The following is a 14,741-nucleotide window of genomic DNA, read 5'->3' as shown; positions in this document are numbered from 1 at the left end:
ACTGAACCGAGCGGAGCCGAACCGGACCGAGCTGAGCTGAACTGAGCCGAACCGGACCGAACCGAGCGGGCGAGATGAACGTGGTGCTCGCCGTGAAACAATACGTGTCCAAAATGATCGAGGACAGCGGGCCGGGAATGAAGGTGCTGCTGATGGACCGGGAGACGGTGAGCGGCGGAACCGGACCGGGACGGGACGGGACGGGAGGGGGGTGGGATGGGGGGTGTGGGATATGGGGTGCGGGGTGTGGGGTGCGGGGCCTGGTGCCTCCATTCATCGCTCGGTGCCGCGGGTCCCCCCGTAGCCCGGCGCGGTCAGCATGGTGTACACACAGTCCGAGATCCTGCAGAAGGAGGTTTATCTCTTCGAGCGCATCGACTCGGCCGGCAGGGAGCCCATGAAGCACATGAAGGCCGTCTGCTTCCTGCGGCCCACCAGGGTGAGCACAGCCCCCACGGGGGGGAGTGGGGCCGAGTGCTGCTGAGCACCGCTGAGCTGTGTGTCCCTACAGGAGAACGTGGAGCATCTCATCCAGGAGCTGCGGAGGCCGAAGTACAGCATCTATTACATCTGTGAGTGTCTGATGTGCTGAGCTGAGGCCTTCAGAGACACACTGATGGTACACACTGATGGGGGGCACTGATGGGGGGCACTGATGGGGGGCACTGAGCACCTCTGAGCTGCTGAAAACATCAGAACTGGAGGCTTAACGCTGTTCAGGTTGCCAGACCTTTATAAAGCAATAATGTAATCCATATTACGCTCACACGGCTTATTCCTGGAAACGTCTGGGATTTTAAAGCTTCACGGTGCTTCATAGGCATGAATGAAGTTTGCTGCTGGTTTTAGAGTGCCTTTATTACAATGGTAACAGGGAGATGAGACACTGGCCCAAATCTTGAAGGTAAATTGTTTAGAGACAACATTAACTTCCCATTCCAGTGTTGGATTAAACCCCGTAACACAGCGTGGGTCAGGCAGGTTCTCCTCATGTGTCCTGTTGGTGCTGTAGAATATTCTGTAGGTTTGGAAGTGCAGCAGAATAACTGCAGTGGCTTTTCTATTGAGGCGGAAGCGTTGTGCACATCAGGTTCTGAAGTGGCCTCTAGATGTCATTGTCGCCCCGCTGTACTGGAGGAGCTGCTCCAAATTGCATCTGCTAATTACAGCCATGTATGGCCTTGCCTAATTGAGCAGGTGCTGATCTGGGAGAGGTAAAAGAGACTATCTGCATAGTAACTGCGGGTGTGAAGGCCAAGGATCTCTGCTGCAATCCACTCCTGCTCCAGGGGAGAATCAGGTCCCGCTGTGCTGTGGTGTCCTTGTGTTCCGTGTCACTCAGAGCCCAACTGTTCTTTCCCTGTTGTTTTCTTTCAGATTTCAGTAACGTGATCAGTAAGAGCGATATCAAGGCATTGGCTGAGGCTGATGAACAGGAAGTCGTGGCAGAAATTCAGGTGAATTTTGAATCTGTGGCATCAGCAAAGAGATGTGCATGAAAAGTGCAACGGGAACCGGCAGTGGGGTTGTCTGCAGAGGTGTGGAGATGATGAGTATGTAGGCATGGAGGAGGGAGAAGTGATCAGAGTCAGTGAGTGCAGCGCTTAGGACTTAATATTGCCAATACACGTGCTCCTGTAGGCTGAATAGGGGTTGGCAGGGCATTAACTGTATTTGCTTTCACTTGTTGGCAGGAGTTCTATGGAGATTACATTGCAGTGAATCCGCACGTTTTTTCTCTCAACCTCCTGGGCTGCTGCCAGGTATGAATAAAGCTAATGCTCCTCCAGGGCTCAAGGGCCTTGTTTCATGGTTAACAGGGAGCCCAAAGCAGCAAAGGGGTGCAGTGGCAGTTGTTGCCCAGCAGGCAGAGTGCTGTGTCCAGCCCACAACGGTGGCTGGTTGTTGGCAGGATCTGGATTGTGGCCTTTGGTGTCCCTGCTCCCATAGGCAAAACAGCCCACATGGGGGAAACGCAGCTTTATGGGACAAGGTGTTTGAGGATGCTGTACCCATCTCTCACGTACCCTTTCCTTCTAGGGTCGCAACTGGGATCCAGCCCATCTGACCAGAACAACCCAAGGGCTGACTGCTCTGCTCTTGTCCCTGAAGAAATGCCCCATGATCCGGTACCAGCTCTCTTCTGAGCCAGCAAAGAGACTCGCTGAGTGTGTGAAGGTGCGGTGAGCAGTGTTAAGTGTGTTTGGCAATTTGATTGGTTTTTGTTTAGTGTTTTTTGGTAACATTCTTTAGCCAGTTCTTGTAAATTTCTCCATTTACGTGTTATCTGTCTTTCAGCAGGTCTCATCCCCTTGTTTCTGCCTCCCCCAACCTATTGAATTGAAGGCCCTTATTTCTCACAAGTCCCACTAACTGCTGTGTGTTACCTGTTTCATCTGTTACAAAAGTAAGAGGGAACTTTCTCCAGGTATGTATGCAACCAAGTGGGATTTTTTTCCTTCCTTTCCCAACAGCAAGTCATCACTAAGGAGTACGAGCTGTTCGACTTCCGCCGCACCGAGGTTCCTCCTTTACTCCTTATTCTGGACCGCTCCGACGATGCGATCACTCCCCTTCTGAACCAGGTGACCCCGAGTGTTTGGCAGCACACGAACATATTTACAGTGGCCTTGTTCTGGTGTGCGTCTCTGTGTTTTCCTGGGTTACAGGAGCAGAGAATGACCTTGTTTGAGTTGTCTGATATCTTTTTCAGCTCATTGCTATACTGTATTCAAGTCAATACTTGCCTTTCTCTTTCCCCATCTGTTTCAGTGGACGTACCAGGCTATGGTGCATGAATTGCTGGGGATCAACAACAACCGCGTTGACCTCTCGCGTGTACCGGGCATCAGTAAGGACCTCCGAGAGGTGGTTCTGTCTGCTGAGAACGACGAGTTCTATGCCAACGTAGGTGGCTGTGTCTTATGGTGGGCATCTCCATTAGTAGCTGAATGCCAGAATCATGTTCTGTTCTTGGAACCTTTCAGTCTTTCAGTGACTTTGTTAAGGTGGGGGAGGTTTATGTAGAGTGAGAGTCACTGCGTCACACAGACGTTTTCTGGTGTGTAATAACGGCTTTTTGGTAGTTTTAAATAAAATGGGACCAATCGCAAAGCTGCCCGGTCAAGTTTGGGTGTCAGACAGATGAGATGCTCTGCAGTGGTACTTAAGTGTTTGGGTTCAGTGTCTCTGGGTTTTAGCTGTGTCAGGACTTGTGTTCAAATGGTTTTCTCTCAAATCCCCTCTTTGTTCCATGCAGAACATGTACCTGAACTTTGCAGAGATTGGCAGTAACATCAAGAACCTTATGGAGGATTTCCAGAAGAGGAAACCTAAGGAGCAGCAGAAGTTGGAATCCATAGCGGATATGAAGGTACAGGCAGGACTTGTTGAAGCCCGTATGTTGCAGGGTAGACCCTGTGGTGGGCCATCCTGCTCCCTCTGACAGCTCCTGAGCTGCAGTTTAGAGCCTGCTGGAATCTGGAATCCCCACAGTGGAATTGATAAGCTCCAGTTCGGGTCCTTGGCTTAACCCAGTGTGGTTGTGTGCACTTCCTATCTGAGCTGGGTCACTTGGCAGCTGCCCACAGCAGGGGCTGCTAATTTAGTCACCACCAAAGATTTAAAGAATCCTGGCAACATCTCTGGAGTTACTTTATGTGATCTTTTATTATGGGTATACCTGCATTGCTCTGTTCATTAGGGGATGTGTGCAACCCAGTGGGAAATTGTATAAGCTCCATCTTGCTGTCTGTTGCTCTTATTCTGAAGCGTGTCACTCTGGTTTGCTCCTCGCAGGCTTTTGTGGAGAACTACCCGCAGTTCAAGAAGATGTCGGGCACGGTGTCAAAGCACGTGACAGTGGTAGGAGAGCTCTCTCGACTGGTCGGTGAGCGCAACCTGCTGGAGGTGTCTGAGGTGGAGCAGGAGCTGGCCTGTCACAACGACCATTCCAGTGCCCTCCAGGTACGTTGGACCCTGAACCTGCCTGCGGTCCTTTGAATTTAGATGGTTTGCTCCTGAGTCTCCTGCTGATGGAGTTTGATACTGAAAGTCAGTGGCAGTTCTGTGCACAGATGTCCTACAGGGTAGGAACATAAGACGTTAGGATTACTTTTCTCCTACCTGTTCAGTTCAGATGGGGATGAATCATAGTTAATAACTGGCTTGAGAAGCATCTTTGCAAACTCTGTCTTTACATTTCACAGTAGAACATTCCTTCATTATATGAGGTCGGCTGAGACCTGGCAAGCTGCCTGCAGAGGCACCAGTAAAACAAAACCTGGACCCTTGTGCAGAAGCTTCTCGTATTTGTTGGGAAGGAGAAGAAATGGAATCCATAACTGAAGCAGACCGTTCCTTGTGGTTTTTACTTCTTTTTTTAACAATACAGAACAGTGAAAAGCCTTTCAGATAAAAGGTTTCTTTGGCAGAGAGGGCTGAAAAAGCCTACAAGAGACTTCTGTTATAGCTGGGTATAGACTGAAGTTTTGACCCCACTCTTGCTTGTTGGATTCCATGACCTGACCTGATATCTGACAGTGTGTCAATAATGATGAATGGTGGCTGCTGACTATTCAGAGAAAATAGCAGTATTGTTGGGAGCGACTGTATTATAGCAGAGTTCAGCCACTGACTCACTGTTTGAAAGCTTTTTTGCAGTTGGGATAGAAGTTACACCATATAATGGACTTATTTACACTTATTTACAACAGATTAGAAAGCCCTGTTTTCTTTACCTCCGTTACTCTGTTCCCTAAGTGGGTGGCTCAGTGATAACATCAGCTCCTCAAGCACTGTCGTCTATTACCAGATCCTGAGCTGATGTAAATCAGTATAGACCTGTTGAAGTCAGCACAGCTGTATAGATCTGTGAGCATATAGATGTGATTTGATAGCTTGTATTTGGTAGAATTTTGATGGCTAAGTGTTGAAGAGGGATTATAACCATAAAATGCATTTGCTGAACACAAGCTCTCTTGCTCTCTTGATTCACCTCGATGCTGGTTCAGGTCTCAGTCTGCACTGAGTGGTGTTTCTGCAGGTTTTATGGCACATAGGCTGCCTGCAGTTGTTGATACCACACGCCTAAAGGGCTCCGTTGTGTTTGTATCAACTGAGAGTGACTGAAAACCGTGTAGCAGCTGGGAAGTAAATGCAGAATGCAAAGATGGAACCGGTGTCTTTCTGCATGAGAGATCAGTATCCCCTTAGTTGTAATGCCCCAGGCTGTTCCCTGCTGCAGTCTCCTAATGGCAGCAAAGGGGCAAGGCCACAGACACAATGAAGAATAACCAGTGCACAAAATAAAGGCAGAATTGTTCTCCCACTGATGTAACTTCAGCAATTGTTAATTTCTCTGGTGGCCAAGGGCCCCCTGAGTACAGTACATTTTGGTTATTCTTTTCCTGGTCTCTTATTAATCCTGACATTGTACATGAGCCTTGAGAGATGAATGGGAGGTTTTGAATCCCATCTCCTTAGATGGACAATAGCTTTTCTGTTTTACAAGCTTCCCGCTTATATCGGCACTGCCACTGTGCTGCCAGCGCAGGATCCAGGACGTGGGACTCTGTCCTTACCCTGACAGGTGAATTCCTGACCTGAAGAGTTTCTTGGTTAACCCCAGGGAGCAGCTCCAGCCAGGATTTTACCCCATGTTTCTGTAACTGGTCTGCATCAGTGTAACAGATAGCAACAAACAGATAGCAAATAGCTGAATCAGCTGGGTCAATAACAACTGTTACAATATTGTTTCACAGCTGTTCGCTGAATGTTTCCGTGCTGCCTCCCTGTTCTGGGAGGCTGGGAGAATGTTGCCAAGATGTGCTGGGATGTTTGGAGTGCTTGAAGGTCATGTTCTCTTGCAGCATAGGAAAAATCCTCCTGGCTGCTTCTGTCCCTCTGCCATTTCAACCACTGTACGACTAAAGCTCTGCTGTGCTCTTACACTTGAGCCAATACAGGCTGATGTTTTGCTTTAAGCACAGGTAGGATTGCAGATTGTTGTGCCCTCAGGGGTTGCCAACATCCAGAGATTGTCTGAGACTCTGCTGCTTCATCCTCACACCTACAAGAAAACAGTGTAGCTCTGCTGGCACTTCCTCCTTGATGGTTAATATTGTGATGGAACGTGTGGGCCAGCTTTTGCTGCATTCAGGTTGGAAAAGGGCAGAGATTAAAGGTTTCTGCAAGCATCTGAGATACCCCGTTTGGGAGGAAAGCACTGTGAGCTGGGCTCACTCTGAGGCGCGTTATGGAGAGCTGCAGAGAATTACAGAGAATTCCCAGCTTTGTGAAAACAACTTGCAGTCCATTATACACCAATAAATCTAAGCACAGAGCTCCTAAGAAGCTCAGGTCTGTTGCTTATGGCACAGTTTAATTCCCTTGTGTTCTTTCTGCTTGTAATGTTGTTACTAAGCAGTGGGTCTGATGTGAGTCTGATTTAATGTGCTCTGAAGGCCTCTCCATTAATCCCACTTCATATCTCGCTGCAGAATGTGCGACGCCTCCTGCAGAACCCCAAGGTGACGGAGCTCGATGCTGCCCGGCTGGTGATGCTCTACGCCCTGCACTACGAGCGGCACAGCAGCAACAGCCTGCCAGGGCTGATGGCAGATCTCAAGAACAGGGGTGTTTCAGAGAGATATCAAAAGGTAATGCATTGGTGCACTTTTCCTTTCTCCTTCTTCCACCTCCTGCTGAATAGGCAATAGCTGCAGCCAGGGACTTAACCAAAACAGTAACTGGGGGTTGGCTGGGAGAGAGAGGGTGGCAGAGCTTGACAAATGTAGTGAGCAGCTGGAGAGGAGGTGGAGAGGCAGAATGATGTCACTGTACAGAAGATCTGCTATCACTGCAGAGGACTGTGGGAATTAAAGCCTCTCTCCTTATGCAGGCAGTGCCACGGCAGTGACTTCTTGTATTCAGAGAATACTTCTCTTCCTTCTTTCCTCTCTTTGGACTGCATTACCTACATGTGGTCAATCTCTCTGACTTCTTGGTCATTGTTCCAGTACTTCCATTGAAACTGATTGAACAGCTGCGTGGAATTTTGTTTCCCAGGTTAACAGCACTTCAGTTCTGCTTCTCTCTGTACAGCTTGTGTCTGCTGTTGTGGAATATGGAGGAAAACGGGTCCGGGGCAGCGACCTGTTCAGTCCCAAGGATGCTGTAGCCATCACAAAACAGTTCCTCAAAGGACTGAAGGTATGGATCTACCATAGATGAAATAACAACAGCTTTAGTCAAAGTTACAGTAAAGGAGCAGGATTCTTAGGCCATGTGTTCTGGCTTTCAGAGGTGTCATGGTCTAGACCTCGCTCTGTGTCCTTCACAGGGGACCTACATGCTCGATGGCCAATGGGGGGGGGGCAGGGGGGTGGGCCTGGATAAAACAGGAGCAGAGCTGATCAGCTCTCTCTCAGCATATTGCCTTGCTGTATTAATTCATAACAGGAGCTTCTTTTGCACTGTAGGGAGTTGAGAATGTGTATACACAACACCAGCCTCTCCTTCAAGAAACACTGGATCAGCTCATCAAAGGAAAACTGAAGGACAGCCAGTACCCCTACCTGGGTCCCAACACCCTCCGTGACAGGTATGTGGGTCATGCTGGGCAGCACCTGCAATTGAAAAACATCTGCTCCTCCCTGTGCACCCACTTGCTTTATTGTTTGCCCATAGGTGAAAAAAATTCAGGCTTGCCAAAGAAAGGTTTTGATCAAGTAGGTATTTCTTGAGTTCTCAGGTCATAGCCAAGCTGTTAAACTCATCTTTTCTCCATGTTCATTGCTGACCAAATCATGACATTCCCACTGTAAATAAGAGCATAGGTAAGATAAAGCCATTGCACCAAGCTGCAAGGATGTTCGCATGATGGATTTCAACGTGCCCCCTAACTTCAGTCCGTGCCATCTGGCGTTTATTTGCAGAGAACCTAAAATAGTCCCACTGCTAACCCGCCCTTCTGAGCCAGTTACTATTTCTGATTAGAATGGGATGTTGCTGAATGTGGCCAATAACTGTAGTTGAAAAGAACTCTGGCTGTCTGGTTCTATCTGACTTTGTTAGAGCTGGGGTAGTGCAGATAGGAACAGTCTCATTGTTTGCTGCTGTTTCTCCTGTGTGTATTTAGTTCCTCTTTAACTTGGTGTGATTTGAAGCAGACTTCATCATTTTCAAACCTATTTTAACACATCTGTAAATACCTCCATGAGATACTTCTCTGTTCTGGACCCTGAGGTGCGTCTGGGCTTTGCATAAGTGAGAAACACAGTTTCCCTTCCTCAGTCAAGCCTTGTCTCTGTGAATTGATTGGGCTGCTAATGCACAGACACCTCATTTGTGGAGATCCAGCATCTACAGCTGCTTGTCAGATAACTTCATTGCTATGCTTTGCCTTCCCTTTGATTTCCATTCCCAAGAGACATGGGCACATTTGCATCTAGTTTTCAAAGCAGCCTGCCTGAACTGCAGTAAGTTGCTGATGTGTTTCAGGCACCCAGGCTGCAGTTTTCCCTCTGTACCCCACAATGGCAGTCTGCCTGCACCTCCTGAAGTATCCTAAAGACCTTGTTTCGGATGTTCAGGGCATGTTATGCTGACCTAACCTAAGCTTCCAGAAAACACCCATGCCTTAGAAGATTATTGATTACAATAGTCGCTTTTAGGAGGGATTTTTCTTAGCTTACTGCATCCTTTCCAGGGGCAGGGAAGCAGCAGTGTGCACCCAGTGGCTAACACACTTGTTTTGAGGCAGCATCCCGCTCTGATGGCAGAAGCAGTTTTGCTCCTTGTGGGGTCCTCTTATCAGTGGCAGCTCTTCTGCACTGAGTGCTGCCGCTCCTCTGGACAGCTACAGGTGTCAAGGGCTCTCCAGGGTGGAAGGAGTAACCAAAGACAGCGTTGAGGTGCGTGCCAGGGTCATCCTTGTCTTATGCTCCATTTGCTTTGTCACTGATCCAGAGCTTGCACAGACAGAGCAGATGAATGCCTGCTGCTTTCACCACTGCAGCAAGCAGCTGTGTTCTGATAGAGGAACCTGCCTGGAAACTGCTTTTGCATTTTGCTGGATGCAGACACTTCCCGTCTCCCTTCCTCCTTTTCCCTCTGTAAAATCCTGTATTTTGGGGCTACTTAGGGAATATCACCTTGGAGGTAAACCCAAGCATAAATCCTCTGTTCTGCATTCAGCCAGCAAAACTGCAGCTGATCCGTGCCCTTCCAACCAAGCGCGAGAGCTCTGAAGCTCCACTGCTGTCCTCATTTGACTCCGAATCGATCTGAATTTAACAGCCACAGCAGTGTCTCTGTCATGCATTAAACACTGGTGATGTGTCGTGGTGGAGCTCTGCAGGGATGTGGGTGTGCAGAGGAGGCTGTTAAGACCGTGAGCACAGTGTGTAAATGTTTAAGACTGTTCAAAAGGCGACTTCATGGGCTGTGTGTCGTTGTCTGTCTTCAGCCCAATGCATCACAGAAATGAAACATGGTCCAGGGGGAAAAACCAGCAGGATTGCTGCCTCCGTGCCCATGGCTGGTACGGGATTTATGCAGTTTTGTATTTGTATTTCTTTATTACAGGCCCCAAGACATTATTGTCTTCATCATTGGAGGGGCGACTTACGAGGAAGCCCTGGCAGTGTACAACCTGAACCGCACCAACCCGGGTGTCCGGGTCGTCCTTGGTGGGACCACCATCCACAACACCAGGAGGTAACAGCCTCATTGCCAGGGATTCTGCAGGGGTTATGTGGGTTTTCCTGCTTATAATGCACCGTACAGTGTGCTATGAATGAAAAGGATTCAGGGCTGACTGTGGTCTCGTTGCTTCTGTTGAAATCTGGAGCAATTGCATTTGATAGCAGTGAAGTTAATGTACCTATGATTAGAATGGAGTTCTGTGATTTCCCTGCTCTCAGGCTTTCTGCTGCCCACGAGCTTGCAGAGCATTGGCGGTGCCTTTTGCATTTCTCCCTGGAGAACTTTTCTTATTGGTTTGTTTTACACTCCGAGCTGCCTTTGCTGGGAGGCCGGGCAGCTGTGAGGGCTCAGTCCTGCAGGGAGCTCTGAGCACACTGAGTATCTTGTACCCGTCATCAGGATGCACACACTGTTAATGCCACAGGCCTTGTATGTCAGAAATACAGCTGCCAGGTGCTGCCTTGATCCCAGTTACCGACAGGTGGACGCAGGTGTGGTGCATAGGCTAAAAGATGGATTTGGTTTTAGGCCATGTCTGTTCACTGTTGCTGCGTTAGAGTGCGGTGTGATATTTTTAACAGCCCTGCACTTTTGCCCTTCCTTTTCATGCCTTCAGGCTCCAAAGCTGCCTGTACAAAACAGTAACAACTCTTAGGCAAGGCGTTCCAGTGGTTCCCATCATTGCTTTGCTAAGAAAAAAATACCCAAACCCACTGAGTTCCCACTCCAAAATCTGTCCCTTTCTGTGGTTTAATATCAGCTGATGAGAAAGATCCTGAGCTGGCGATAGCCCAGAAGCAAATTGCTGTCATGAACTGGGTTACAGAGGCAAGTCTGTATTAGCCCACATATCAGCCAGAGCCTGCCCAAATTACCAGGCTTCCTCAACCTTCTGCTTTCCAGAGCGGCCTTTGAACTAAATCCTGTGCTGGCCAGACCTGGAAATAGTAAGAAAAAGAGATCAGACCGGCTGCTTTTTATGTAGGAAATGAAAGAAACGAAGAGAATTTTTGTATGTAAGGATGCAGAAGAAAACTAGTTCACATTCAGCCTGACATCCAGTGCAACCCCCCAATCTCTCAGTCTGCAATTGCGTTTTGAGGCTGACTTTGACATCTGCCTACAGTCCTGAATCAAACCTTAACCAGCGTCTGTGCTGAGAACCTGGATAGTGCTGTCATCACACCACGGTAACAACAAAAATCCAGAGCAAGGACAGGAAGATGGTGCAGCTTTTCACTCCAGATTGGAGGCCGAGACCTGCCCTGCAAGGGTATCAGTGCAGCACATTCAGCAGAAGCTGTCAGTGGGGGAGGGAGAATGGAGGAAACCTCCTGGCAGCGTTTGGTCTAGAAGGAAAACGAGCAGGACAGGCGAGAAGAGCTGGGGTTGGCTTTGGGTTCCCACCCCAGCTCTGCTGCTGACCCGCTGGGTGACAGGAGCAGCCTTCTGCTTTGTCTGTTTGCACCAGAAAGTCTCCGAGCTTTGTGAAATTCAAGATTTGCAGCTTCGCTCTTAGGTTTGTGCTGTAAGGAGTAACAGTAGCTTGTTGGGGCTTCTACCGTGACTGAGCTTTGGCGCAGCCTCTGAATTATTTACAGCAAAACGAGGGTACTGTATCAGAATTTGCATTTCAAAGAATGAAGTGAAAAAAAAAAAGAATTTAAACAGGCTGCGTGTTTGTAGGGGGTGAATGGGCCGGGGTCCTGCCTGGGAGCACTGAGACGGGACTCACGAGTCCTGCTCTGAAAATAGCCCTGTCCCAATAATAAGAACTTGAATAAGAGTTCCTGAATGACGAAAGGCCGCGCTGGTAACAACAACGGAGCTTCCCAGACCAAAAACTTGATGCTTCTCAGGGGGCGGCTGATGCTCTGCAGGAGGAGGAGCAGAGCAGAGCATCCAGCTCCCACCAGGTACCTGAGAGGTGGAGGAAGGTTTCCAGCCCGCAGCCATCGCTGCAAAGTATACGAGGAGTTTGGCCATATCAGCAAACACACCAATGTGGGAGCAAACCTAGATTTGATGGTGTTGTAACTCTTCCACTAATCCATCAGCCTTCCTTTAATGAAGCGCTGCTTATTTCTGCTGGATTAGGGCTGATATGTCACAATAAACAGGGAGATTTTGATATTAATGCGAGGAACAGCCGGTGTAAGCACACTAATCCCATGCTTTCATTGTTCTTACAGCCCAAATTAAATTGTGGTCAACATCTGTGTTTATGGAGCGAGGGATGGCTTAGGGGGCATCCATCCACTGCCTCAAGGTGGGCACAAAGGAGCCCTCAGAGCTGGCTGTGCTGTTACAGCTCCGTGCCAGTGAAAACCTTATTTGTGGAAGGGACCGTCTGTGTTGTCCACTGGATGGGAAATGGACGGTCCAAAGGATGAGGAAGGGCTTTCCTGTACAGTGAGTCCAGGCAGCCCACAGAGAGAGAGTTCCGTTCATTCTTGACTATTCCTGGCCATAGCAGTTACTGGGGAACAGACAAATTTGGGCAGATCTGTGCTGGAGTTCAGTCTGTGGCTTCCCGGGGGTTTTCCCCTTGGAGGATTTCAGTACACTGTTGTGTACCAAAGAGTTCTGGAGCCTGTGGCTTTGCTGTGGCTTTAGGGTTAGGAATGACAGCAAAGTGTGTAATTACGGGGCTGTGGAGCCCAGTACGGTTGGCTGAGAGCTGGAGAGCTGCTGCCATTTCCCAAAGAAAAAGCAAAGTGATTCCTTGCTGTTGGCCAGCAGCTCCAGCACCAGTCCCGTGGGCACGCAGCTCTGCTGGACTGCAAGGAAATTTTGCTGGAGAATGGGTTAAAAGAGATCAATAATGTCTAAAAAGGCATGGACGAGACCCAGAGAACATCTGGTGTGTGGGGCTGACTTACCCAGAGTACAGGTTAAGCAGAAACCTGCTGTGACTAATCCGGGGGGATGCCAGCCTGACCCACTTACCCACTTCCAGCAATAGCTCAGTGTCTCTTGGTGCCGAATTCGGCTGGCCCAGCCCGTGTTGTGATGCTGGTACCCATAGGGGAGTGCCCACATGGGCCCTTAGGATGCTTTGTTGGCTGTGAGACTAACCTGAGCTTTCCTTGGCAGCTTCCTCGAGGAGGTTACAGCTTCAGGTTTCCGCGGTCGAAGCACCGAGAGCTCCCACGCTGCACTGAGGCCAAGCAGCAGGCGGTGAAGCTCGAGGCAATTCCTGCCTCCCCATCCTCTGTGCTGGTGTTGGAGCCTGCATGGAGGAATGCCCCAGACTGCAGCACTCACAGCATCTCCGCTCTGACATGGGGCACTCAGAACATCCCTCTGCAAGCACTGGGTGTCTGCTGTAATGCTGCCCTGCGGCTCTGCTCTGCCGGTGTGTCCAGACATATAAGTCCCCTAACAAACATCTGGTGAAACAGCCCAGGCCTTCATGTGCATCTCTGGAAGGTGAAGCTGATGGGCACTGCTCTGCTCAGCTGTCTGTATATTTTGAGTCCTGTTAAATAACTCATTTTGGCTGAAACTCTTTTCTATTGAGTGCCGCTCCATGTTTTGTCTTCTCCATTAATTTCTCTTTACTGTAAGAAACCTGCACTGCTCAGTGCCCCTTTCCTCACTCCCACGTTCTACAATAGTGTTGTAATTTATATTTAACAATAAAAATTTACTCTAGCAGTAATTAAACGTTTGGGGTATGAAAAGATCTAAGAACACCGCAGTGATGGAGCAGAGCTGGGGGATGAGGCGGCCAGTGGGCATTGTGCTGAGCATGGAACTGGATGAGGGACAGACAGACACAGCGCTGCAGTGCCAGCAGTGCCTCCTGCCAGGAGCATCCAGCAGAGATGTGCAGACTCTCCGTCCCTTCAAGACAAATTGTGCTTTCAAGATTACATTTAATTGAGGTACAGGAGCTGTGAAAAGCAGCACAGGCTGAGTCGAGATGGACAGCAGCAGAACGGATGTGTGGTTTCTGGGAATGTCTGCTGCCAGTGAGCACAGCTCTCCTTATCTCCTGCCTTCCCCTAATTAAGTAAGGCTGAACCTCCCATTCCCTGAGAGCTCTGCAGGGCTGCTGGATGGAAAGTGCTTGAATTCAGACTCATTTCTCTGGCTGAAATCCCTGAAGCAAGGTCACTGCAGGCCTGGGCGCCTGTCCATCCCGAAATCTTCCTGCAGTGCTGAAGGATTGATGCTTCGTGCGCCACGGAGCTGTTCCAGGGCTCCTGCATGAAAACAATGGGGTCAAGGCACAGGGCAGGGTTCCCACGCACATCATTAGGGAGCGTTTCCTTCCTACCTCGGAACCGTCAGCATTGTGCTCAGAGGGGCTGGGTGCTGGAGGGGTTTCCAGTCCATTGCCTTCATCCTGGCACTTTGGAAGCTGACACATTTTGCTGCTTTGAGGACAAATGCCCCGTGATGCCACAGTCCTTGTTGGGCTGCGGGGTTGCTGCAGTTCTGGAGGCAGGGGCTCCAACCCAATGAGATGTCCAGGCTTTGTCTGAGCAGATCAGGCAGCTCGAACCTAAACCAGGAGCCCCCAATCCTGCGGTCAGCCTGAGCCCTCAGACCCCAGAGGTGTCCTGAGGAGTGGTGAGGAGCCATGGCCCCATAGGGAGAACAGCTCCTCCTCGCTGAGACCCTTTCAGACAATAGTGCTGTAATTATCTTCAGAGACAAGGAAAAGCACATGCCCTAATTAAACTCAATTCATCTCCTAAGCATCAGTTTCACACTTGATATCCAGAGGCAAAATGATCCAGGGGACGTGGGGAGTGTTAAATACATAAATAAGCTGAGAGTGTTTGTTGTGCTGCTTTTGCAGTAGGAAGATATTTTGGTATTTATTATTGAATCAACACATCATAGGGAGCAGAGCAGCAGCATCGGGGCTGAGTGGAGCAAATGGGGCATTTGAGAACAGCAAGGACAGAAACACACGTTGAGACCTTGACCCCAGCACAGAGGTTGCACTACAGAACCAATCGTCTTCATTTTACAATGCTGTCATTGAGCACTTCTGCTGCTGCAGCATGTGCTGTGTG

At 49.3% G+C, this 14,741-nt stretch overlaps 1 protein-coding gene across 1 annotated transcript; it reads left to right on the top strand.

The window, feature by feature from the left end:
* The first annotated feature begins 28 nt into the window (after positions 1-28).
* On the top strand, positions 29-13,372 carry VPS45 (vacuolar protein sorting 45 homolog). Its single transcript, XM_015884272.1, has 15 exons — positions 29-167; positions 305-439; positions 512-572; positions 1,378-1,457; positions 1,695-1,763; positions 2,041-2,178; positions 2,475-2,585; positions 2,773-2,907; positions 3,260-3,373; positions 3,799-3,966; positions 6,501-6,659; positions 7,105-7,212; positions 7,482-7,603; positions 9,589-9,720; positions 12,805-13,372. Exons 1-15 carry the CDS (start codon positions 75-77, stop codon positions 12,890-12,892), a joined length of 1,713 nt encoding a protein of 570 aa, XP_015739758.1. The 5' UTR covers positions 29-74; the 3' UTR covers positions 12,893-13,372.
* The last annotated feature ends 1,369 nt before the right edge of the window (positions 13,373-14,741 follow it).

Source organism: Coturnix japonica, chromosome 25 (genome assembly GCF_001577835.2).
Source record: "Coturnix japonica isolate 7356 chromosome 25, Coturnix japonica 2.1, whole genome shotgun sequence".
Lineage (NCBI taxonomy): Eukaryota > Metazoa > Chordata > Aves > Galliformes > Phasianidae > Coturnix > Coturnix japonica.
Note: the sequence above shows the minus strand (reverse complement) of the source record. Positions and strands in the feature narration are given on the sequence as shown.